The sequence below is a fragment of the Equus caballus genome, chromosome 2 (assembly GCF_041296265.1).
Source record: "Equus caballus isolate H_3958 breed thoroughbred chromosome 2, TB-T2T, whole genome shotgun sequence".
Classification (NCBI taxonomy): Eukaryota; Metazoa; Chordata; class Mammalia; order Perissodactyla; family Equidae; genus Equus; species Equus caballus.
The window spans coordinates 24034548-24059646 of NC_091685.1; the positions used below are offsets into that span (position 1 = coordinate 24034548).

Sequence of the window (25099 nt, forward strand, 5' to 3'; positions counted from 1 at the left end):
TTAAATAGTCCACGGCCCCCCCTACCTTTCCTGGCCTCCCTCACCGTTAAAGGGGTAACTGTATAACAAGTAATCCATGAAACAAGTTCTGGCTAATAGTCTGTGAATGGAAGTAACATGTCATTTCCAGGCTTAAGTATTTAATTGTGGGTGCACAGCCCTGCAGCTCTCTCTTTCCCCTACTGAGGCAATCCTGAAAGCCCCCCATTCAGGTGGTAGAGCTCAGGATAGAAGTGGCCTGGATCTCTGAGTTACCCAGTGGAGTAGAGGAGAGATACTCTGGAAAGTACCTTGATCAATAGCAAATTTTGCATGAGTGGGGGAAATTGTTGTATTAAGCCATTGAGATATTTGGGTTGTTCATTACCACAGCAGAGACTGGCCTAGTCTGGCCAATATTTAGAAATTAATTATTGTTTTAGCCATCCAGCCTCCTTCCTCCTTGAGGATAAACAGTCCTCTTCCTTATAGGACTCTTCAGTATTGCCAAATCCAGGGGTCACTTCCCTGTTCTTATCTTTCTTGATTTCCCAGCAGCATTTGTCACAATTAACCACTCCCCCCCAGAAACACTGTATCTTGGTGTTTGTGACATCATGCCTGCTTGGGTTTTTGCCTGTCTCACAGCCCCTGCTTCTCAGTTTCTTTTCCTGGCTCCTTTTCACTGTTTTATCTCAAAAGTTTGAAGTTCCTCAGGACTTATTCCTGGGGACCTTTCTTATGGCTAAGTACCACCCATGAAAAAGACAGCTGTTTACCTTCCAGTATTCATTCTACCGTTCTTGATTAATAACAGAGCCCCTATTTTTAGGGGCACATTGTGCCCAGTTAAAAGACTATAATTCCCAGTACAGCCATGTGACTATGTTTTGGCCAATGAGATGTAAGCAAAACTGTGCATGCCTTCCAAAGCAGCCTTCTTAAAAGGAAAAAGGTATGCCTTTCTTCCCTTTTTCCTCCCCACCGTCTGGAATGTGGACTGTAATGAGGTGACCTTAAAATTGGAAACCAAGTGCTGACGATGGCAGAGAAGTCCTGAGCTGCTTACTTTTGGACTTATTTTTCATGAAGAGAGAAATAAATTTCTATTGTAAGCCATTTTTTCCTTTTATTTGCAACTGAGTCTAATCCTAACTGATACATTCCCATTGCTGTTGAAGCCTCTTGCTTGCCTCCCATTTGGAAGGTTGAGTCCAGATTCTCCCCCAGTCAGAGGAATGGAAAACCAGCAGAAAAAAGGCACTTCCAGGCCAAAAAAAAAAAAAAAAAAAAAATGCTGGGCTACCAGGACAGAATGGGAGGCGGGCCTAGGAATCCAGTCTATTAGCTCACAGAGAGCACTGAATGCTACATTAAGAAATTTAGACTTTGTAAGTCCCTTGCAGATAGGGGACCCTGTCTGTCTTATGTAGCCATGCCTTCGCTTCATAGATGCTCAGTGAATGATTATATTCTTTATTAATGCTGTTTGCTTAATAACAACAAAAGAAATGTTGGAAGGTGGACCAGTTGGAATCACCATGTAATTTACCCTTCTCTGCTTTTTACAGGTGAAGAAACTGAAGCCTCATTTGCTGAAAGGAAAAACGAAACTCCACCTTGGGGATGACGGCGATCGGGGTGACAGAATTGGGGGAGGAGACCAGGAAAAGCACTAGGGTCAGCGTCTCCTCAAGATGGCTGCCCCGGAGCCACGTGACCTAGAGGAGGCGGAGCTCCGCCCCAGCACGCCCCGCTCCGCCCCGCTCGGCCCCGCCCAGCGGGCCCCTCCGGCCGGGGTGGGGAAGCGGGTTGTGAGGTGTCTCAGCGAGGCGCCTGCGCAGTGGGCAGGGGCGCGCGGGGCGGAGGCTTTATAACCACTTCGTCGCCAACGTTCGGTTTCTATCTCGGGGAGGGCGGCTGGGGCGGCGGCGGCCGGGGCGCCGGCTGAGGGGGCGCTGAGGCGGGAGCTGTGGCGGCGCTGGGCGCCCCTCGCCCCTCGGCCTCTGGGGGCCATGGGCTCCGAGAAGGACTCCGAGTCGCCGCGCTCGACATCCCTACACGCGGCCGCGCCCGACCCCAAGTGCCGCAGCGGCGGCCGGCGCCGGCGCCTCACCTTCCACAGCGTCTTCTCTGCCTCGGCCCGCGGCCGCCGCGCCAGGGCCAAGCCGCAGGCCGAGCCGCCGCCCCCGGCCGCGCCGCCGCCGCCCGCCGCGGCCCCGGCCGCCGCCCAGGCCCCGCCGCCCGAGGCGCTGCCCGCCGAGCCGGCCGCCGAGGCGGAGGAGGAGGCCGCGGCGGCGGCGGGGCCCGGGTTCGACGATGAGGAGGCGGCGGAGGGCGGCGGCCCGGGCCCGGAGGAGGTGGAGTGCCCGCTGTGCCTGGTGCGGCTGCCGCCCGAGCGGGCCCCGCGCCTCCTCAGCTGCCCGCACCGCTCGTGCCGGGACTGCCTCCGCCACTACCTGCGCCTGGAGATCAGCGAGAGCCGCGTGCCCATCAGCTGCCCCGAGTGCAGCGAGCGGCTCAACCCCCACGACATCCGCCTGCTGCTGGCCGACCCGCCGCTCATGCACAAGTACGAGGAGTTCATGCTGCGCCGCTACCTGGCCTCGGACCCCGACTGCCGCTGGTGCCCGGCCCCGGACTGCGGGTGAGCGCGGGGGCGTGGCCGCGGGCTGCGGAGGGACCCTGGGCCCGGGCCGCACGGCTGGTCCCGCGGGCGGCGGTCCTCGGCGCGGCGCGCGTGTGCCAGCCCGGAGGCCAGGGGAGGGATGGGCGGTGGGAGGGAGAGGACGGCGGGTCGCTGACCGGTGCCCACCGGCAAGCCCGGACGAGCGGGGCGATGGCGCCCGACACCCCACCCCTGCCCGCGGTGGCTGGAGGTGGGGGCTGAGCGGGCGGCGAGGGGAAGGAGCTGTCCATCAAGTCAGGAGGCAGGGAGAGGCCGTTTTTCGTTGGGTGAACGCCCCTCAGTCCGGAGGGAGGGGACATCTCTTAATGAGGGGATATCTGGCAAAGGACGGAGTGAGCTTGTCGTTCTCAGGGGGCAGCGCTTCAGAGGGGCGTGTCCGCTGTTTAGGGGCAGACTTAGCAGCGTGGCAGGAGAAGGTGTGTTCTTCCCGACCACCCCTGCTGGAAGTTGGGATGGAGGGGGTGCAGGACAGCTCGCTGGCAGGGCTCTGGGGGCACCCTGGGCATGGTGTGTCTGCTGTGCCAAGCTGTTGGGAGGCCCGCTGTGGTTCTTACACTGCTGCCTTGGGCAGAGTGAGGAGTGGACACTCCTTCTTTGTCCAGAGAAGCAGTGGGTCACTGAGAAGAAGGATGCCCAGAGGCTGGTATGGTAGGAGAAAATGTTTCCCACACCCTCCGATCTTGAGTTCTTGATGGCATCTTTCTAGTGCACTGTGTATACTGAATTTTTAAGGTCAGTGGGAAAATATGCGGTATCTGCAGAAACATGATACCACCAGATTTCACTGTCTGGAGCATTCGTTGGAGACCCCCTTCCCCTCCCTTTTTGAAATGTGATTGTGTGTTACTGTCAGTACGTCCCATGAATGCATGCAGCAAAGAGGGGCTCATCTAAGTGGGTGGGAGTCAGACTGTGCCACTACCTGCTCTATGACCTTGGGCAGATCATTTCATTCTTGTGTGTCATGTTTGGGGACGAAAAGATGCTAGGGACTCCTTGCAGTGTGTACATGTAATGCTAGTAAAAAGCTATATGATCGTTTGCTTCAGAGGAGTTAAGAAGGGCTTTTAATGGTAGCCTATGTTATCAAGGCTGTTTGAAGATTTCCTTGATGCTGCTGTTTGCCTCCTTCAACAGAAGTGTCTGGGGGAGTAAGAGTTTCTACTTTTCTAGTCTGCCAAACTTGTTTAGACATGGGTGTGTTATTTAACCTCACTGAGATGAGGTTTCTAAATTACTTTGAAGTGTTGTCATCAAAGGTACCCTGTACATCCATGGTAGATGACTTTCACTTTCAGTTAATAAGTATCAGAAAGAACCTTGTAAGCTGTTGGAACAGTTTGCTTGTAACTGGTATCTGGTGATCTTACTGGCCTTAAGAGGTTAATTTATGTGGTATTCAAGTTTTACAGACACTGTTGATCTATTTTCTGAACCAAAGGAATATTTACTTAAGAGAACACTGCATGGTTAATTTTGGAATAGTACTTTAACTCCTTTTTGAGATGTGAGTTAGCTTGAATTTTAACTGAGAAATGTGGCATCACTGATTATCTTTCTGGAAAAGCTATCTTTTTGTTTTTTATTTCCCTGAGGTCAGTCTCTGTCTTTGCTCACGTCAATAAAAGTGGACAGGAATTAATTTGCAACCTTGCTGATGCCAGCTCTAAACCATTACTGATTGGGTAGTTATTAAAAAATTAGGCCATTTCTTCTTTTAACCAAGTATTGAATTAGTGTCATCTAGAGGTTTTTTTCTCATTAGTTAAAAGAATTATAACAATTTTATATATAATTTTTAAAAATGTGTTATCTGTGGGTTTAAAGAAGGTGAAGTCTGGGAAAATAAAGCGAGCTGGAATCTGAGTATCCATGTGCCAGGCATACATAATTTAATTTGATCCTTAAAACATTGTAAGATAGATTTGAGGAAACCGACGTTTAAATAAATTGAGTAACTTGTTCAGGGTCATATAACTAGTGAGTAGTGGAACCAGTCTCGGAACACTGGTCTTAACTCCAACCAAGGCCAATATTCTTTCCTCTCAACCTCTCTTTTAAAAAGCACGGGCTTGTCTGCTTTATTGCGGAGGCTGCTGTTTGAGTCATTTCGTCAAATGTGGCCTAAGGACAACATTGAGGGAGCCAAGGATGCTATAATCTAATTTCTTTTATGATTCTTATCGTTAACAGCCTCTTACCTACTATATTTTTCTTGTCTGAAAAAGGCCTAATCCTTTCCTGACTTGAGAGGCTTAATTAATGTTTGCAAAGTGTTTTGAGATCTTCAGTTGAAGGTATTAGATAAACAGGAGTAACTTTAAAATTCTTTCACTTCCCAAACAGGTGTCTGAGTCCCCTGGGGATGTGGCCAGTGGTTTTGCTACCTCCTGTTAATTCGAGGAGAAAAATAGCTTGTTTTGTTTTGTTTTGTTTTAATCAAACTGTTCTATTCTTCTGAGTCTGTGAAAAATTGTAGACGAGCACCAGAGGGAAGCCTAAGCCCCAGTTATCTCTTCTTCTCATATCTGATCATCCTTACTGCCCACAGATCAAGTTCTTGCCAGCCAAATTTGTCACGTCCACCCTTTGCTCTCTTTGTGTGTATGTGTGTATTTGACAGGGTGAGGGGAGCATGTGAGTGATCTTACAGAGTTCTGGTCATTTGTTTCACTGTGATAACTCGTGATAATGAGAACACTATATATTAAAAGATTTGTTATTTGTTTACAAAATATTTGTAGAACAGAGGAAAGAGTCTTGAATTTTTCTTTTCCCATCCTCGAATACTATTTATTTTATTTGTGAGTAAGGGAACCAATTTCAGTGGGGAAACATTCACATTATTTAATATTTTTAAGTACAATATTACCAAGTGTAATCTTTAAAAGATACTTTCAAGTGAGATAAAATTAACTCAAAATACAAATAACTGACATTTTTATAGTTGTTTATAATCTTCAGACTATAACCTCATTCAGAAATAATTTTATTTTAGTTTCATACAAGTAGATGGTGGTAAACTCATCTGATAAAGGGGAAGCCAGTTCAAAGAAGTTTAAGTGCGGGGCCCAATGTCTCACAGCTAATAAATGGTTTGGTTGATCTGTTACCCCTTAGAGCCTCTGCTTAAGCATGTCTTTTTAGAAACCCCCAAATTATGTAAACATGTAATGTTGCCAATCTTTAAAGCCTTTCAGAATCTCTAGAAGACAGAGGGGTGAGCAAAGGAGGCAACGGAAAATTTCCTGGTGTACAAGGGCAGATCTTTTGTACAGATGAATCGGAGATAAGGCCGTCTTGACCTAAATTCTTTGTGCAGGTCCACCTCTCCAGCCTCTCATTGCTGCCTCTGTCTCCTGCAGAGTCCCTCCTCCCACTTGACCCCAGCAGTTAGTATCAGCTATGGGCCTTCCTCGACAGCTGGACTGGACCATCCCATAAACAGGAAGCTTCTGTTCATCTCTAAGTGCATTTGTGAGGGAAGAGCAAGCTCCTTGAGCAAGACAAATTTCTCAGTGAAGGTTTTTTCCTCTCTGAAGCCTTCCTGGACCTTGTCTCTTAATTTAGCCCGTACCTTCTATTTCACAACGCTTCATTCTATCCCCCCTGCGCCACCACCATCTACATCATCCTCCAGCCCAATACAGCTTTCTCGTATTTGCCAAAGTACTCATTCTAAAGTGAAACATTTTATATCACTCCCCTGTGTAAAACTGTTCATACCTGACCTGTAAGATGACTTTTTCTATCTTTAAGGACTTCTTATTTGTATGATCTATCCTTATACTTTAAGCCCCTTTACAGTTTCCAACCATCTTTTGATCTTATTTTCTATTTTTCATGTACATAATATTTCCCAAGGTATATTATAGACATTGCTGGAAAGAAAAATGTTTTGTGATCAAATAAGCTTGGGAAATATTGGATTGAACAAAATAAAGCAAATTTATTTCTGAGCTTCTTAGACCCTTTAAACACGCCAATATACACTGTAAATCTTGTTAATGCTAATATGCAGTGTAAATCTTCAGTCTGGTATAATTTTCCCATACTTAGATCACCAGGAAACTTGTTTTTGTTTCTTCTGTGGCATCTTTAAGACTTAACTGAAAATTTCCCTATTTGCAGTTTTCTAAATTCCTTTAATAGTTATTCTGGCCTGCCTCTGTTAGTGTCCTTAGTGAACAATGAATCTTATGCTCTGAGTAGGTTGAGAGCTCCTCTAGACAAGGATATCTATATACCAACTTTTTCTACAACCCTGTGAACAGAGTCTTTCAATTAAGTCCCAGAAGAATGGGATGAATTGTTGAATTTTGATAAGAAAGATAAAGAATAAGAGCACAGTTTTTGGAAGAGACATAGATAAGAGGAGGGTGGGCAAGAAGAGGACCCACAGGTGATCATCCAACAGACACTTGAGAATTTCGTAGTGTTGAACCTTAGGTGAGTACTGGCTGTTACAAAAAGGTCTTAGTCATGACCCTCTTGACAGGGAGTTTGGCCTGGCAGAGGAGTTGGATGGATGGATAGATAGATAATTATAAACGCAGTGTAATAAATACTAAAGCAAATACACATGCTCTTAGAGAATAGATGAAAGGTTTTGCATGATGGTGTCAAGAAAAACTTCATGGAGGAGATTATATTTGATCTGGCTGGGCCTTGAAGAATATGAGTAGGAATTCATACTGGGCAAACAAAGATGAGGGTAGAGAAAAAAGCATCTCAAAGCAGAGCATATGAGCAAATGCATGGAGGTATAAAAATACAAGACTAAGTCTGGAGTCTAGTTTGGTTAGCCTCAGGATGCACAATATGGGGAGCATGATCTGGGAAGTGGCTAGAGATCAATCTGAAAAGATAGACTGAATTCAAGTTGATGAGCCTATCTGTGCCATGCAGAGAAGGACTTTGAAGGACTTTGTTCTTTTTGGTTGAAGGATTTTAAGTAAAAGAGTATCATCATGATAGACAACCTTCTGGAATTGGAATTTGGGTTGGAGTGGGGAATGAGACCAGATAGTATAGTCTCTTGCAGTTGTCTGGCCAAGAGGTGACATGGATTTGAACTAGGGCAGGAAAATGGAAGATAGTAAGGGTACAGCTCATTGTGACAACTTGGCCCATGTCTACTACCCTCACACGTGCTCGGGGTCCATTTGTAAATGAAATCATATGGCCTGGAGCTGGGAAGTACAGACACAATATAGGAACACATTTCTTTAACTACCCGAGTCTGTTGGAGCATAATCAAATTCATACTAATGGGATTTTTTTCCCCAGGGCTGAAGTTAGGTAATGCTGTGGTCTAGCCTGTCACACATTATGATGTTTCTGAAGACTTAGGAAATTAACAAAATTAGGAAAAGTTATATAAATTTAAAGGGAAAAAAGGATGCATCTGTATTCATAGCAGCATATCGTTTCCTACACCTTCCATTTGCCTTCTAATTAGCAAACTGGAATGCTTGGTTAAGCTAAGAGAACTCCATTGTAGGACATGGAAGAGAAGGAACAAATAGTCAAGGCAAATTTGGTCTCTAGGATGAGGCTTTTTTCAACTACCTGGGGAAGAAGATTGCCCTATTCAGAATTTAGGAGTTTATTCCTAAAATGGGCTTATACAAATTTTTAGGATTAAGTCATAGTACCTGGTATGTAGTAAGCCAATTGATACATGGATAAGTTTAAGAAATTGCTTTAGGAGAAGAGCTAGAATGCCCTGGGGAACGCCAAAAACCCAAACATGAGAGAGCCTCTATCATTCATTCAACACAGGTATTTTAAGCATGAATCAGTGTGGTAGACCCTGGAGATTAAAAAGTGGATGATACTTTTCCTTGAGTCTAGTCTGGTTGGGGAAACACACATATAAACAGAAAATTAAAATACAATGTGATAAGTATTATAAAATAATTGTGCACAGTCATGAAGTAGGCAACCAGCTGCCTGGAGAGGTTAAGTGGATTTTATAGAGAAGATGACATTTGAAGTGGTTCTTAAATGTATTAAATATTTGCCAGGTCAAGAAGTAAGGAAAGGACATTTCTAGGCAAAAGGAATAGAGTATGCAAAGGCCAGGGAGTAGGACAAAATGTGCTATGTTTTTATAACACACCTTCCAGGACAAGTTCTCAAATGCAGTTTTAGAACATGTTTAGTTACACTTGAAGGTGGCAAGCACCTGTGCCTCCATTTTGGGGGTAGAAACTAAGGTTTGGAGATTTTAATTAACTGAAGTATCATAAGAATGAATCAGGGACAGGGAGCCCAGACCAGGTGCTCAAAAACAGGAATGCCAAGTCTCATGCCCTGAGTAATTCTGTGTCATGATAAGACAGATTGCTATGGGTTCATGAGTATTTGGGGTTATTTTACTTCCTTGGAACCAAATTCCACACCCAAAATTGACATTGCCAATCTTATCAAATGTTCTTCTTTGGGGGAAAAAAAAAATGTTAAATATTTACTCCCACCATGTGAGATGGATCATGAAATGTTCAAGGCTTCCTGACTGGCAGTATATCTAATTTGTATCATCAGAATTTGACTTAAATACTTTTCTGAGATCATCCAGTACCTTTCCCGTTTAACACAAAATAGCAAGCAAGTTACTTTCTTCAGGAGAAACGTTGTTTATCTTTAGTAGTTATTTTGCAGCTAGGTGGGGTAAATTTGCTCAGAACTCCTACAGGATATGAATCATTTGCATTCATAGATTAACCTATTCTCAGTTTGCGCTTTCTGAGAAGAGGTTTAATACAGCCTGTATTATATAACATAGATGATACTTTTTCAATGATATTTTTAGTGTCATTCTCAAATCAACCTGCAGAATCTATGATAAACCTGAAAACTTGAGTTGCTATTATAAACCTCTAATGTACATTCAAGTAAACAAAGAAGCTGTAGAAGAAATCCAAGAAAACGTTTTTAGCCTTTTGTATAAGTTGTTTGAGGTCTTTGGCTATTGGAGGAGTGTGTGGGATAGGGAACAACAAAGCCCAGAAGGCAAAACCTAAGCCTGCAATCACTGACCTGTCTAAAAATGATGTGAACTTTCACCACTGCCGTTTTCCTTTCTTCATTTGTTTCTTTAAATTACTTTAAAAAAAATTTTTTTTTTAATTTTAAACAAGTGTTCACTTATTAGGGCAATCTGAGCATTTAGTTGACATATTTAGAATTAGTCAGAAAGGCTAATAGTTGTAAAAATACCGGATTGTTTGTGGGAGAGTAATTCTTGGTAAATAAACATGAAGTACAAGAAACAGTTGATGCTGGTACTAGTAGATTCTGAATTGCCCACCTTTACTAAGAATATGTGTCAGGAGAGAGAAAGAGAGAGCAAGAAGGAGGGAGATAGGGCCTTATTGTATATATTAATTAATAAGATAGATGAGTGGTATTCTTGGATTCTGGAGCCTGTCAAGAGAGAAGATATTTCAAGGTATAGATTTGAATTGGAAAAATAGAAAGAAAAAAGTATAAACAGATAAAATGAGCTTTCAATAGGAGTTGATCATGAATCCATCTATGGCTATTGTGTCTCAGGCAGTGGTCAGGCCAGCTTCGCTGTGAAACCTAGAAAAGTATACTTGCTTTAGCTTCGTTGCTATAGCTCTTTATTTTACAAATGTTCTGTCTTTTAATGTAAATGAATTCTAATCCCTCTAAATATAACAAACCATCAGAGGAAATAGTTTTCTACCTAGTTATTTATGCAACTTGCTGTGGCAAACTGCTTCTAAAGCAGTTTATAACTGAATACATGCTAGAAACTCAGGTGAAATATATTTTCCTCTATTTTTTCAGGAAATAAATGATTTGTGTTTTTGTAATCTCAAGAAGGAATTTACCAAAAAAAAGAAGCAGCAATTTACTTTCTCATACACAATATGTTTTACAGTTTGTTAGACGTGCTCGTGCATGTGGGTTCTTTTCTCTACATCATATGTAGTAGTAGGGGTGCCAAATAGTGTTACCCCACTGGAACTGATGAGTAATGTCTGTCTTTGGTAGAGCATTCTTACTTTACTGATATCTCTGACTATTTTCTTACCCAGTTATGCTGTTATTGCCTATGGCTGTGCCAGCTGCCCAAAGCTGACCTGTGAGAGGGAAGGCTGCCAGACTGAGTTCTGCTACCACTGCAAACAAATATGGCACCCAAATCAGACATGCGACATGGCCCGTCAGCAGAGGGCGCAGACTTTGCGAGTCCGGACCAAGCACACTTCAGGTCTCAGTTATGGGCAAGAATCTGGACCAGGTATAAGTTGGCATTGTCTCATTTGTCTCATTATTTGATATTTCGTAATATGAGCCCAAAGCTGAGAGGGATTACTTTACTGTATATCTGAGTATTTCCTGGGATCAGAGAGCAGAAAATATTTGGTGATACTTTCAATATTATATTTAATATGTAGCTTCCCTCTCTGACCATTATAGGTTATCCAACCCAGGTGGAATCAGAATACACACAAAATTGAATTCTCTAGTTTCTACCTTCATAGTAATATGTCTCATATTGGAGAGCAATTAGGTCCTTTTGCTAGGGGCTTTTTCAAAACTTTCATTATGAGCAGAAAGACATTTACTGTACTGTACTGTTTGTACTGTTTTCCTCCTAGCTTTAAGTGCATCACTGCTTTTGGAAGTAGGGTACAGATTTAAGGAAAAGAAATAATATTAGTGTGGATTAATGATTAACTTTAGAAGGAGGAATTACACGCATTCAGTTCACACTTTGACAAATCGGGGTAAACCTATTTAAAAATGTCAGTGGGTTTATTGCCTTTTATAAATATGCTTTATTTCACTGATGTCACTTGGGAGAGGCTAGTAGGAAAGATTTTACCGTTCACTTTTTCCTGGCACAGCATAATCTCCTAAATTGTCGTTTTAATAGAATAGTTTCCTAGCTTGCTGTGAAAATTACCAGGTGTTTGCTACATAGCATACGCAATTGTTTTTAGATTTTGAATTTGAGAGTATCATGGGAAAGGGCTGTGGGTTGTGTTAATAACAAATTACAGTGATACTTGCTGAGCCTGAGAAATGAGTTTCCTGAACTAAAGTTTTTCAAAACTTAGAGCCACTTCCAGGCTGCAGACTATCCTTCCTGCAGGACTCTGCTTTTAATTCTGCCAGCCTACTGGCTGGTGGAATTCCATTTTTCTTGGAACCGTATTTCTCTCTTGGGAAGTCTCCTTGCTCAGAGTGTGGCTCAAGTGCTGTGTAAGATGCCAGTTTTTAGGATAAGCAGCTCAATACGAGACAGGATCCATTTTATGAAATTTCCTGAGGTCTAGACATGGCCAGCCTTCTAGTGAAGTGAGTTGCACAATTTGGAATCCTCAGTCAAGAGTTCTTGACTGTCTCCTCATTTCTTACGTGTACTCGGAGGAATAATAAAGCCAAGCAAGGTTTAACTACGGGTATTTTTCTACCCATTCTTCTTTTCCCCCTTAGCAGATGACATCAAGCCATGCCCACGATGCAGTGCTTACATTATCAAGATGAATGATGGAAGCTGTAATCATATGACCTGTGCAGTGTGTGGCTGTGAATTCTGTTGGCTTTGTATGAAAGAGATCTCAGACTTGCATTACCTCAGGTGAGATGGGAAATGTATCCATTGCTTTTGTAGTCTTGTTCTCTTACTGATTTAGGGAAAAGGATGTCAAAGAGACATAGTTGTCCTCTCATTACAGCATAAGGAAGCTGTAAAAACTTCCTCTGAAGCACCTCTCTGATCATGTTTTTCTTTAGCTCAGCAACTTCCAGGGACTGTCTCCTTACCTTCCAGATAGAATTCCATTTCCCTGTGATGGCTTTTAAGGTTTTCCACAGTCTGGCCCTGATCTGCTTTTCTAGCTTTTTCCATTTGCTTTTATACATGCTATATTCCAGATAATCTGGACTTGCTGTTCCCTGTGTTTCCTCTGTGATGTCTTACCTCCAGACTTGTTCATATTCTTTCCCTTGCCTGGAATGCTTTCCAGTCACCTCACCCTGCCAGCATACCCCTTTTATCTCAACCCGTTCAGTTTTTATCGACACTGCAAGGGCCACTTAAATGTCATTTCATCTGTGATGCCTTCCCTAGCTTTTTTTGCCTCATTCTACTCTATTGACGTTCCTTACATGTTTATCAACATCATCACAACTTGTATTTCATGTACATGTCTAATTTTATGAACTACGTAAGTTTAAGGCTGGAGTTACCTCTTTAAAGTTCCTTACATGTGATGAGTTTCCAAATAATTCATTGAGTGAATATTAAAATATTGTCCTAAAGGAGTTAACATTTACAAACTTAACATTCACTGTGTGGATGAAGCACTTGCATTTCAAATTAGCAAACTTTTGAGTATTTACAGTGTACCAATTACTGGGGACACAAAGGTGAATAAAACATGATCCCTACTTTCAGAATTGCTTATCCCATCTAGAAGAGAAGACAGGACAAAGGAAGTGAGCAAAAAAGGTTGGACACAGAAATGTAAAAGTAGCCAAAAACTGATATAAGGGGTGTGACAAGTCTTTTTATGTCCCTTCCCAGGAACGTGGTTTGCATATCTATATGATGTGGTAGGCTATGTGCCAAGAAAACTATGCAAATCAGAGTGTTCATTAGCTGCAGGGCACAGGGCATTTGGGTAAAATGTCAAGTGCGTAGGCTATGCAGGATCCCAAGTAGTATCAGTCAAGGAAGCTGGGCTAGTGTTGGCGGGTTAGCGGGGACAGAGATCAGCAGAAAATAATGGAAAAGAGGTTTCAAGCCTAGAGGCCTGCCTTTCCAAATAAAAGAAAGAAAGAAAGAGCCCAGAGCTCTAATAGTCTGGCCTTGTCCTTTGCTCCCCCTTGTGTAATATACTCATTTCCTGTAATCTCTTCTGTTAATCACTCCTGTGGAAAAGAAGGCTCTTGCTCTTATCAAGCCGTCTGGTGACAGCAGCTGCATTTGTAATATTGACATTAATTTCAGCATGTTTCCTCTGCAGCCCTTCTGGCTGCACGTTCTGGGGCAAGAAGCCGTGGAGCCGTAAGAAGAAAATTCTTTGGCAGCTGGGCACATTGATAGGTGCTCCGGTGGGGATTTCCCTCATTGCTGGCATTGCTGTTCCTGCCATGGTCATCGGCATTCCTGTTTATGTTGGCAGGAAGGTAAGACATGCTGAGTTCTGTGCATGTTCCATCTTCAGGTTTATTGGTAAAAGTTTGAAGGAAATGGGGAGGAACTTTATGTTTCAGAGCTGCCTGAAAACCAGCTGATTCATGGATAAAAATAACCTTGATTTTTTAAATGGATTTTCATAAACCCCCAAGAGATCTGAAAGTTCTTATTAACATCCTGGGCCTGGTTTGTCTCAGTGACTTAAAGGTGAAATGCTTACTTCACTCCCCTGAGTTATTTTGTCTCTTCTTGGATTAACTCTTTCTATATTAGTTTGTATGGTTCTGGTCTGAGTTAGGTTAAAATTTGAGAAAGATACCTCTTTGGGATGGGGAATACGTTTTAATATAGATAATTTATAGAGGAGTGTTCACTTGTCCTTTTTATCCCTGGCAAAAAGGTTGATGTCCTAACCTGCTGACCTGGATTTTCTTTCTTATTCCTAGATTCACAGCAGGTATGAGGGAAGGAAAACCTCCAAACATAAGAGGAATTTGGCTATCACAGGAGGAGTGACTTTGTCAGTCATCGCATCCCCAGTAATCGCTGCAGTTAGTGTGGGTAAGCTAGCCAGGACCACGACTCTTCTCCCTCTGTCTCTGTCTCCATCTTGTCTCTGTCTCCCCCTTTCCTTCCTCTCTCTCTCTTTCTTCCCCTTCTACTCTCCCTCCCCCTCATCAGCTTTCTGACTATGGTCAGCTTTTCTGACTATAGCATCTGGCCAGGTGTTTCATTCTGGAGGCTCCTATATTTTATGCCAAACCCACCTTAGGAGTTAAGTCTATTAGGCACTATTATTGTGATTATCAGCCACACTAAGTTATCAGAGTTTGGGATTTTTCATTCTGAAGTTAGTGCCTAGAACTCCACCTGGCACATAAAAAAGATTGAATTAAGCAATATTACTTTAAGGCCTAGTTTTTCACCTTTCATCTTTCTTCTTCTCCACTTGCCATGGAACCCACAGAACAAAATTACTTTTATTTTGCTTTGCTTGGCCTCACAGTATTTTGGGAGACATGAGGATTTGTTTTAGAATAATAATAATGTAACTAATATTTATTTAGGCTTTCCTTGTGCCAGGAGCAGTTCTGAGTGTTTTGCATGCATTAATTCATTTAATCCTCACAGCAGCACAGTCCTAACAGAAGCATGCAGTAATTTGCCCAAGGTCACTTAGCTGGGACATGAATCCTGGCAGTCTGACTGCAGAGGCTGTGCTCTCAACAACTAAGCCATTCTGCCTTACACAGCAGTAAGATTTTGGAATTAACACTCTTGGATTAGCACTTCAGCAGTGAATAGGTGGGGGGAAATGAAAGCAACATATACTTACTGTGCTGAGCACTATACATATCTTCTCTTTTGATCGTTGACAACCCTGGGAAGATATGTCCAAGGTCATACAGCTAGTAAATTGGAGCCAGGATTCTGATCTAGGCCTTTCTGATTCCAAGTTCAGCCATCATTCTGTTATACCAGGCTACCTCTTTGGGATAGCTGTCTTTTGTCTTTCCTTGTTCCTTTTTAAAGTGTTTTTTCTGTGCTCATGCTGGGAAGGAGAATTCAGGGCAGTTGCAAGCTGATGGTCTGCTGACATGTTTCCTTCTCTTCCCCTAGGTATTGGCGTCCCCATTATGCTGGCATATGTCTATGGGGTTGTGCCCATTTCTCTCTGTCGTGGAGGGGGCTGTGGAGTTAGCACAGCCAACGGAAAGGGAGTGAAAATTGAGTTTGATGAAGATGATGGTCCGATCACAGGTAAAAGGAGGATTTTTAATTTCCTTTTGAATTTATGGCACACAAGATAAAAATCAGTAAAATTCAGTACATTTTGCAGAGAGATTGTCATTGGATTACTTTGGATAATGAGCTTTGTAGGGGGCAAAGTATTTTTAGCTTTTCATTTCTTCGTTTCAGAGTTATTAGGTTAATTCCTCTGGTACTTGCCTCTGTGTGGCAGGTACAAACTGGTAGAATTCTAAGTAACTCCAAGTATACTGATAATAGTAGTGATTATAATAAAGTCTTATATCTGCACAGTACTTTGTAATTTTCAGAGGACTTTACACAGTTATTATCTCACTTGGTTTTTACAACAGCTCTCTGAAGAGAGAAGGCGGGGGCTAAAATTATCTGCATTTAATGGGAACTTCTTGAAGCTTTTGTTTCAACATCTGTTAAATGGGTTTAAGAGCTTCTGCAGAGTGAGAACTAGAGCAAGTATTCTGACTTCTACTTTGATGTTGTTCCACTTCATATTAACTAATCTGGGGCACAGAGATCCCCAAAGGTTTTTCAAGCTTCCTGCTAGAATCAGCACATGACCTAAACATGTTTTGAAATCTTCATGTTTTATTAGATGTCATCCATGGTGTCATGGAAAGAATAGTGGGCTTGGAATCAGAACTGTAGTTTTGTGTAACTAGCCATGACCTTGGACAAGTCATTTACTTCTAAGATTTCATTTCCTCATCTAGAATTGGGGATATTAGTGCCTAGTTTGGGGGAAGGTTAAATATTAGCATATGTTAAAACATTTGATGTGTGATGGTCGCATATAGCAGCTGTCCATTAAGTGAATAAATAAGTATTTCTCTACGTGAATAGTCTCCATTCTGAAGAGTCTTTGCAGGAAGATATTAGACTCTGTTTTGATGCTGTGCCATCTTGAATTGAGATGTTTGGTTCCATCCCCAGTGGCAGATGCCTGGCGAGCCCTCAAAAATCCCAGCATTGGGGAAAGCAGCATTGAAGGTCTGACTAGTGTATTGAGCACCAGTGGAAGCCCTACAGATGGACTCAGTGTTATGCAGGGTCCATACAGCGAAACAGCCAGCTTTGCAGCCCTCTCAGGGGGTACACTGAGTGGTGGCATTCTTTCCAGTGGCAAGGGAAAATACAGCAGGTAAGCAAATAGATAATTTCTGACAGAACCAGTTGGAATTATAAGAAGTAACATACCTGTATTGAGGTATTTCTCTGTGCCAGGCATGTCCCATATGTCATCTCATTTGATTTAATCATCAGTGGTATTTTTTTTTTTTACTTTTACAGTTAGACAACTGGCTCAGAAAGGTTAAGTGACACAAAGTTCAGTGTTCTTTCCACTGCAACTCCATATAAAGAATAATTTTGACTTCTGATCTTCCCTCTACTACATTAGGCTGCCTGCTTCAGGAAGGAAGGCACACATTTTTGTACAATTCCCAAGGCTGTGCTCTCCATTAGGCTTTGTCACTGGCTTTCAGTTGAACAGCATTTATGCTGTATTTTGTTGGCTTACTGGTGCTGTGAACCTTATTACCTTCCTATTCCTATTCCCATTTGATAGATAAGGAAAGTCAATTCTATGAACTTATGTTGAGAATATGTAAAGCTTTATGACTAAAAAGGTTGTGACTTTCTCAGTCATTTCACCAGTTAGACAAACCACAACATCTTCAGAGGAGCCTAACAGATGTTACATGAGAAGCAGTTAGTTGAATGCATGGGAGAAGAGAAGTCTGGGGTGAGGTAAAGGTGGGACAAAACAAGGTGGGGAGGTAGGGGAGATGATTGCCTTCAGATATCTGAAGGGCCTCGAACTGGAAAAATGGATTAGACTTTTGACTCATGCCAAGAGGTAGATTAAGATGACTTGGCAGAAGCTAGAGGGAAACTAAATTTGTTTCTTTGTAGAGAATATAGGGAAAATCTATATAAAAGTACAAAGAAGGAATGGGTTACCTTCATAGATACTGAGCCGCCTAACCCTGGAAGTGTTTAAAGTGAGACCGGATAGCCATTTGGCCATTAGAAGGAGTCAAGCAACAGATGGCAGATGGATTGGATCCCACACACACCTGAGTGCCTGTCAGTCAGCTGGGAGACTCTTAAAAATAGATTTCAGGGCCCTAGCCCACATTAACAAATTAGAATCTTCTGGAGTGAGACCTAGGAATCTGTGTTTTGAAAAGGTTCCCCAGGTGATTCTAATGTAGCCATTGCACGAACTAGCATCTGGAAACCACCTAAGTAGATGGCCTTTGTGAAGGCCTCTTCCAATTCTGAGAGTGATTCTGTGGCAGAACTGAAGCTGGAACTCAGGTCTCTGACTCGATGCACTGCGTTTCCCTGGGCCGTGACATGTTCCTGAAGGGCATCTGAGGCTGGAGCAGAAAAGCAAAGACACAGGCAGCAGGATGGAGGTTGCTTGAATGTGCAGCTGCAGGCTGCTGCTGACCTGTGTGCATCTCATGACTTTGGTTGTCTCTTGTTAGGGGATCCCGTCCCCGCATGTCAGAGAATTCACTGCTGTGCTTTCTTAAAACCAAAACCCCTGTAAATAAGCAGACAGACATTATTGGAGACTGACTTGCTGAAACTGCAGCTTAGCCAGTCCAGCTGTTCCAGTTCTGTGAAAGCCTTTTATAGGAAGTGAATGAGTCAGACGGGTTTGACTGTGAAACTCATTATGAGGAAATACTTAAGTGTGCAACAAAATGGTGTTGGAGCCAAGAAAGGAAATAGTTATGAGTTCTCAGCTCTGAAATACCATTGGGAAAGTTTGTTGCTCTTGTAGGAGGTTGGCTCCTGTACGTCCTTCAATCTCATAGCCTGGGGGTAATTTGATTGCTGAATGTTTGAGTTCCTAGTATGTGCAACAGAGGGTACAAACGGAGGGTAAAGTGTGAATGAGATGTGGTCTCTCCTTTTTTTCGAGCTCACAGACAAGTGGGAGACAGATAAGTAAATTGATATAATAAATAGGTAGGTGCTATTGGAGCACTTAGCAGGAAGTGACTGGTTTGCTGGGAAACTGAGGGGAGGTGATGCTTCTTTTGTTGTTAAGGACTGATATGAAGTTTGTCACATGGAGAAAGGAAATGTCTAGAGAGAGGAAATACCATGTGCACAGTCATGGAGGTATAAAATGTGCATAGGTGTATAAGGAAAGAAAATTGAGAGCGATTATGATTTTAGGACCTATGGTGAGAGACGGAACTAGAGAGACAGCTTGGAGGAGATCAGGAAGACCTTTAATGCTTGTTGGCACTAGGGAGCTAGGGGAGGACTGTTGGAGTAATTGAATCTTTGTCCACACTGTCACTGATCTGGAAGTGGTTTGACCTGGAGTTAGGGCTCCTGGAGAAAGAGCCCAATTGCAATTATCCAGGCAGGAGATGTGGAGGGCCTGAAGTTAAGCAGAAGCAGTGGGGATAGAAAGGAGGGGACGATTTCAGTAGATATTTAAGAGAGAAAATGTGTGGGCATCTCTTTGAGCTATTTGACAATTGGAGAAGATCAGATCAACTCAATTTGCAAGAGAATAATGGAAGAGATGTGTGCCAGGAAGCAGATGGTCTCGGAATACCCAGGTCTCGTATTAACTTGAACGTCCCCTCTTTACACAGGTTAGAAGTCCAAGCCGATGTCCAAAAGGAAATTTTCCCCAAAGACACAGCCAGTCTTGGTGCAATTAGTGACAACGCAAGCACTCGTGCTATGGCCGGTTCCATAATCAGTTCCTACAACCCACAGGACAGGTATGTGAACAGTCAGATGCCCAGGAGAGGTTGCATTTTTTCGGTTGGGCACTAGGCCTTCAGAAGCTCAATGCCTCATGTTAGGGCTTTGTGTACCATCTAGTAGGGTATATGGTGTGTGTACCCTGTGAATTCACTGAGCAAGTTCTTGGTATGGGAGTTTTTGGCATGTCTTGATTGATTCTTCTTGTTAGCACTTGATTTTTAGAGGTTTTTTTCTTTCTTTCTTTTTTACTTTTTTTTTTGGTCTTTTCTTGGCTATTGCAACAGTGTAATTATTCACATGGAACTTAAAGAGTTTGGTTGGTGTTCATTGATGTCCGTGGGTCTATGGTTTCTGCTCTCATGGGGCTCCTGTAGCCTATTTCTCTTTATTTTTGAGAAGCTAGTGTATATGGTATGGTGTGATTGCAGCACTTCTTGCTGGAGAGAGTCTGATTTCTTCTAATTGTGGCGTAGTAGTAAAAAGCTTTGAATCTTTTCACTTTCATATTTTGAGTAAGATAGTGTAAGGCTCTGACCCTTAGTTGAATTTTGGAAGCTCTTTTTTAGTTGTTTAAAGAAATTGGCAGAGGTATGTGTGTGTGTGTATTTTAAACCAACAAAAAGGATCTAATTGTTCTCCATCTTAGTATTAGGTTAAATTTTTATTTTTGTTAAAAGTGAGCTCTAGTCTACTTTTTACTTATGTTTTTGGACTTCCTAATCCTGAACCCACAAACTGCTTTTACCAACAGGTATAGCATGACCCATACATGACTCAGCAAAGTGGATTTTGTCTCCACAGAGAATGCAACAATATGGAAATCCAAGTGGACATTGAAGCCAAACCAAGCCACTATCAGCTGGTGAGTGGAAGCAGCACGGAGGACTCGCTCCATGTTCACGCTCAGATGGCAGAGAATGAAGAAGGTAGTGGTGGAGGTGGAGGTGGCAGCAATGAAGAGGATCCCCCCTGCAAACACCAAAGCTGTGAACAGAAAGACTGTTTGGCCAGCAAGCCTTGGGACATCAGCCTGGCCCAGCCGGAGAGCATCCGCAGTGACCTGGAGAGCTCCGATACGCAGTCAGACGATGTGCCAGACATCACCTCAGATGAGTGTGGCTCCCCTCGCTCCCATACTGCAGCCTGCCCCTCGACTCCCAGAGCCCAAGGTGCACCGAGCCCAAGTGCCCATATGAACCTCTCTGCCCCTGCTGAGGGGAAGACTGTCTTGAAGCCAGAAGGTGCAGAAGCCAGAGTATGAAGTGGATTGAATGCTCCTGTTCTGAGAAGCACACTTGTTGTAACTGCATCTTTTGGAATCTTTTGGGGGGAGGGGTGGGGATTTATGTATTTTATTTCAAAGATTCTCTGGTCACAGGTTTTCCCCAGGGAAATTCTGGGAAATTTGCTATTTCTTACCAGATAAAACATGGAAATTTTGCCCTTAGTCCCACCCCACCTCCCCCCTTTTTTAGTTTTAATTTATTGGTTAAACTGATGGTGGCAATCCGTGAGGTCTGTCAAAGAGTGTACAGATGTATGTGTGTATATTTTATGTATGCTAACATTACTGAAGGACACATTTTAATAAAGATTTCTGTCGTAATTCAACTCATCTCATTTTCCTTGGCTTGGATAGTCCTACAGAGCCAAGTGTTTGATTGAAACAGACTACTACATCTTTAACAGTCTTTAGATCTGCGTTTTCCTAATGCCAAAAGAGAAGGATTGTATTCTAATCAGCCTGCAGTGGAGTCATCAATAAACTCATGACTTCTAGCATGACAGGAAGCAAAGCTAGGCTTGTTTTGGACTGTGTAGTCAGACTGAAGTCAGCCAGATAGTGAAGCTGTAGATTAAAATGAACCTTGTTTGCCCTCTAGAGGCAGCTGTGCAGTTTTCCTGTTAAAGCTTAATTTACGCTTTTCTGCATTATAGTTACTTATTAGAAGTGTGCTTCAGAGGAGGGAACTGGTGGCAGTTCCAGTGGCTCTTCAGAGATCCCAGTGAATGTTGTAGGGTTACAACTTGGGGAATAGAGTATTCTTACTGATTCTGCACAATCACCAAGCAATGACTTAGATGTTTGTTCTGCTCTCAGGTTCACATGCCCTGTTCCAAAAAGCTTTCTCAGTTTTGCCAGTCTAGTTTAAGTAAGAGAGACGAAGGAATCTGACTAAAATTTGTAGTAAGAGGAGACGTGCCATCAAAATCTCAGCATTTAATTTTATTTGGTCTTATCAATTCATCAGAATTGAGCTAAGTTAGTACCGCTTGGGATTTTGGCTCTGTCTAGAATAATGGCCTTAGAAATGAAAGCTCATACATAGTATAGCAGACAAATTAAAAGATTCATGAAGCCGGATGTAAGATTCCAAATCTGGCAGTAACTTACTTTGTGACTGTGTGAGTCAGTGACTCTCCCAGGCCCCTGATTTCCCCCTCTCAGATAGTATTGAAAGAGCTTCCAGTGCTAAACTTCTCTGTCACCTTAGCTCTGGGCCCAGAGGAAGAACTGAAAACATACTTTCTCTGAGGACCAGATGGCTTTCTGTTTCCTTTCACAGATGCACCTGCTCTCTGTCGTCCTGGCCTGTGCTTTACTACAATGAGGATGATGAGTCTGGACAACAGGCAACTTGGAAGATTCTTATCTCATGGGCACTGTAGCCAGACTTAGCACATTTCCCTGCACCTGGGACAGGAGATGCTGTTAGTGGACTTTGGGTTTCTGGAAGAAAGTGCCCTAGAGGGTGTCCTTGTGTGAAAAAGGGAAGCTGTTGGAAAAAGGGGCAGTCTGGAAATCTCTAAAATGCGATTATCAACTCACGACTTGCATTTCTCTTAAAGCCTCATTAAGAGAGCAATTAACTTGGATAAAGTCAAAGAAGTCTGTTGGAGGGACAAGAGTTTGCAGCCAAATCTGTATTATCTAGGCTCCACTTCTTATTCCTGTGAGACTTGGGCAACTACTCCAAGTCTGTTTTTACTTAGCCAGAATGGGGATAATAATCCTAATTATGGGGGTGTAAAGATTAAGTGAGATGGTATACTGAAAATGCTTTCGGTAAAGTCCTATGTTTTTTCCTCCTTCAGGAAAAAGAAGAAATAAGAGAGATTATGGGTGTCAGCTAAGAAAAGCCCGGAACTCTAGACCAGAGGCTGTGAAAAACTAAGCTTACTGTAATCCTTTGCAACACTACTGTTCTATCTCCTAAATATTAGCAGCTGAAAAGGCCCATCAGCACCACCTGGAGCAGAACATGAGTAATGCCTTGGAGAAGTTGGTTCTCAGCTTAGAAAATGGGGAAAGTTTAATTTAATTTCCTCTTTGAACAACATTCATTCATTCTAAAATACCTACTACATTTCAGGTATAGGATGCAGTAATAAGGAAAACACAGAATTTCTGTCCCTCCAGAATTTACACTCTAGTAGGGAAAGGAGATTGGGTATATAATCTGGATGAGGATAAGTGTGCTGAAGAAAAGAAAGCAGGAAGAGTGATGAGAGAGTGGTAGCTGGTGCTAGGTGGGTAGTATAGGCCTGAACGGCGTGAGAAAGAGCCGTATGGGTATCTAAGGGAAGAACATACCAGATGTGAGGAATAAAGTACAAAGCCCCGTTGGTGGAGCATCCTTAGTCTGTTTACACACACACACACACACACACACACACACAGCATAGAGGCCTATATGGCTGGAACTAGGTGGACCAAGGAGGAGAGTACTAGGTAAGTTGAAGAGGTGTCTGAGGATGAAGTTAGGTAGATTCGCAAAACAACTCTGAAGACAAGGAAATCTTAGGTTTCTCTGAGGCCAGGAAGAGCAGTAATTTTCAAAGCCAGACAGAGGGGGTGATGGCAGTCAACTTTCAAAGGGGCTAAAACTGGGAGAGGGCGTGTGTGGTCACCAGTCCTACTTGGATAGGCGAGTGGAAAGAAACTTGTGGACTTGGTAAATGGGTACTTATTCATTCCAACCTCTTAACCTCTTTCTAATATACTTTCTTGTACTCCAGAGGCTGGAAAGCTAAAAGCTACATATCTTAAACTTCCTTGAAACCAAGGTTCTGAATGTAATTTAAGTTTTGCCAATTAGATGCACAAACAAGATGTGGAAGGAGGAAGTGATTCAGGGGTCATCTTCAGCTGCTTTGACTGTTGCTGCTGCGAGGATATAGAGACCTTAGGTTTCTCTTCAATGGTATTCCAATATCCATCAGTAGTTTTGTGAGTGTTGAAGGGCTTCCTGACCGATAAATAACAGTGATATTTGTTCTCGTAGTCAGGCTATGGTGGTCTCCTGATTTCTCCTCTTGACGATAGTGGGAGAGGTAGCATCTCCCATACAGACCAACCTGGGAATCTTTCCTGGAGGCCCGACCTAGAGCCCACTTGCCTAGGCTTTCCAATTCTGGTACGCATCTAATTTACGTTTATTGAATCCTTTTCTAAAAGTAGGTAGAAGGGTTGTGTTTCCTGGCAACTACTGAACCCTGACTGGTAAGAGTATTTGGTTCCAAAAGTGGTTATAGGCAATAAGCCCTCAAAGATGGAACTCTTAGGTTAGTTATGACTAAGTTGGCCTTGAAGGAAGTGAAGATCTAGTTGCCATTGGGAAATGATAAACTAGTAGGCAAAGATTACTTATGTCTGTGGTCATCTGAAATGACATGTCTTTTGGAGGAAAGACTTTGGCAGATCAAGTGGCTGCCACAATAGACCATCATGTAAGAAATGAGGACTTAAATGATGGTGGCTATGCTAAAGAGGTTAAAGAAAGGAAATGAAAGGCTCAAGAGTTTTGAAGTTTCAGCTCAATGGGCCCGGCCCTGTGGCCAAATGGTGAAAGTTCCTCGCACTCTGCTTTGGTGGCCTGGATTCACGGGTTCAGATCCCAGACACTAGACCTCCTCCACTCACTGGCCATGCTGTGGAGGTGTTCCCACATATGAAATAGAGGAGGATTGGCACAGATGATAGCTCAGAGCTAATCTTCCTCAGCAAAAAAGATAAAATAAATTTTCAGCTCAAGGCGTGTATGGGAGAGCCCCAAAAAGATTTTGTCTCTTGTAGCCATAAGGCTGACATACATGAAAATCAGATGGAGATTCTGGGTTATTGAATTACAACGTAAGTTAAATTAATATCCTTACCATGTCTCTTATGTGAAAATTAGGACATTGTCTGGGAAAGAGTAGGACCCTGAAGTGAGAGATGAGGACATTTGAGTGGTTTTGGATAAATCCTAGTGTTCTGAGCCCCCAGACTCCACTAAGCTTCTCTTACCAGGGCAAAGAAGCCCTTTTTCTCCTCACTGAGATGCCTGGTTCCCTCTTACTTGGAGACCCTGGGGTAGTTGCCTTGAAAGGGAATGCCAGTACTTACCATGTCCCACCCACTAACCATTATTGCCAACAGATCTGTAACTAGAGTCAGATCCCAGTACGCTTCTGGAAGGCAAACGCAAAGTCTGATCTGAGAGAAGGCTACAGAAGAATTGTAAGATTTTGCTAATTGAATCAGCAGAAACCTTGGGAATGTGTGTGGACTGGATGCTAAAGGTATTAGACCAGGAAGAAAACATGATTTTGTTTTCATCTGGTTTGAATTTATTAATGTGGAAGTTCTAGAGATTCTGGATTTAGTATATTGGCATTAGCAGCTAAGAGGCTCTTAGCTGGTTGGTTGGATGAAACCTGGACTTAACAGTGGTCTACACTCAAAG

At 42.9% G+C, this 25099-nt stretch overlaps 1 protein-coding gene and 1 long non-coding RNA gene across 13 annotated transcripts; both read left to right on the top strand.

The window, feature by feature from the left end:
• The first annotated feature begins 1870 nt into the window (after positions 1 to 1870).
• RNF19B (ring finger protein 19B) lies at positions 1871 to 22997 on the top strand. 12 transcript variants are annotated; one of them, XR_011432049.1, is made up of 11 exons: positions 1872 to 2626; positions 10741 to 10946; positions 12149 to 12293; positions 13684 to 13846; positions 14303 to 14417; positions 15477 to 15617; positions 16557 to 16764; positions 19253 to 19384; positions 20172 to 20670; positions 21938 to 22082; positions 22467 to 22997. XR_011432049.1 is itself a non-coding variant. In XM_070249640.1 (10 exons), exons 1-9 carry the CDS (start codon positions 1995 to 1997, stop codon positions 20629 to 20631), a joined length of 2202 nt encoding a protein of 733 aa, XP_070105741.1. In that variant the 5' UTR covers positions 1872 to 1994; the 3' UTR covers positions 20632 to 20670; positions 21938 to 22199. The 12 variants fall into 12 exon arrangements, 10 of the variants coding, with proteins under 10 accessions (XP_070105759.1, XP_070105766.1, XP_070105772.1 ...); XR_011432057.1 differs by lacking the exon at positions 19253 to 19384 and having other exon boundaries at positions 1871 to 2626; positions 22467 to 22756; XM_070249640.1 differs by lacking the exon at positions 22467 to 22997 and having other exon boundaries at positions 21938 to 22199.
• Positions 22998 to 23674: 677 nt separating this feature from the next.
• On the top strand, positions 23675 to 24935 carry LOC138920622 (uncharacterized). Its single transcript, XR_011432094.1, has 2 exons — positions 23675 to 23788; positions 24793 to 24935. It is a non-coding gene; the product is annotated as an uncharacterized lncRNA (long non-coding RNA).
• The last annotated feature ends 164 nt before the right edge of the window (positions 24936 to 25099 follow it).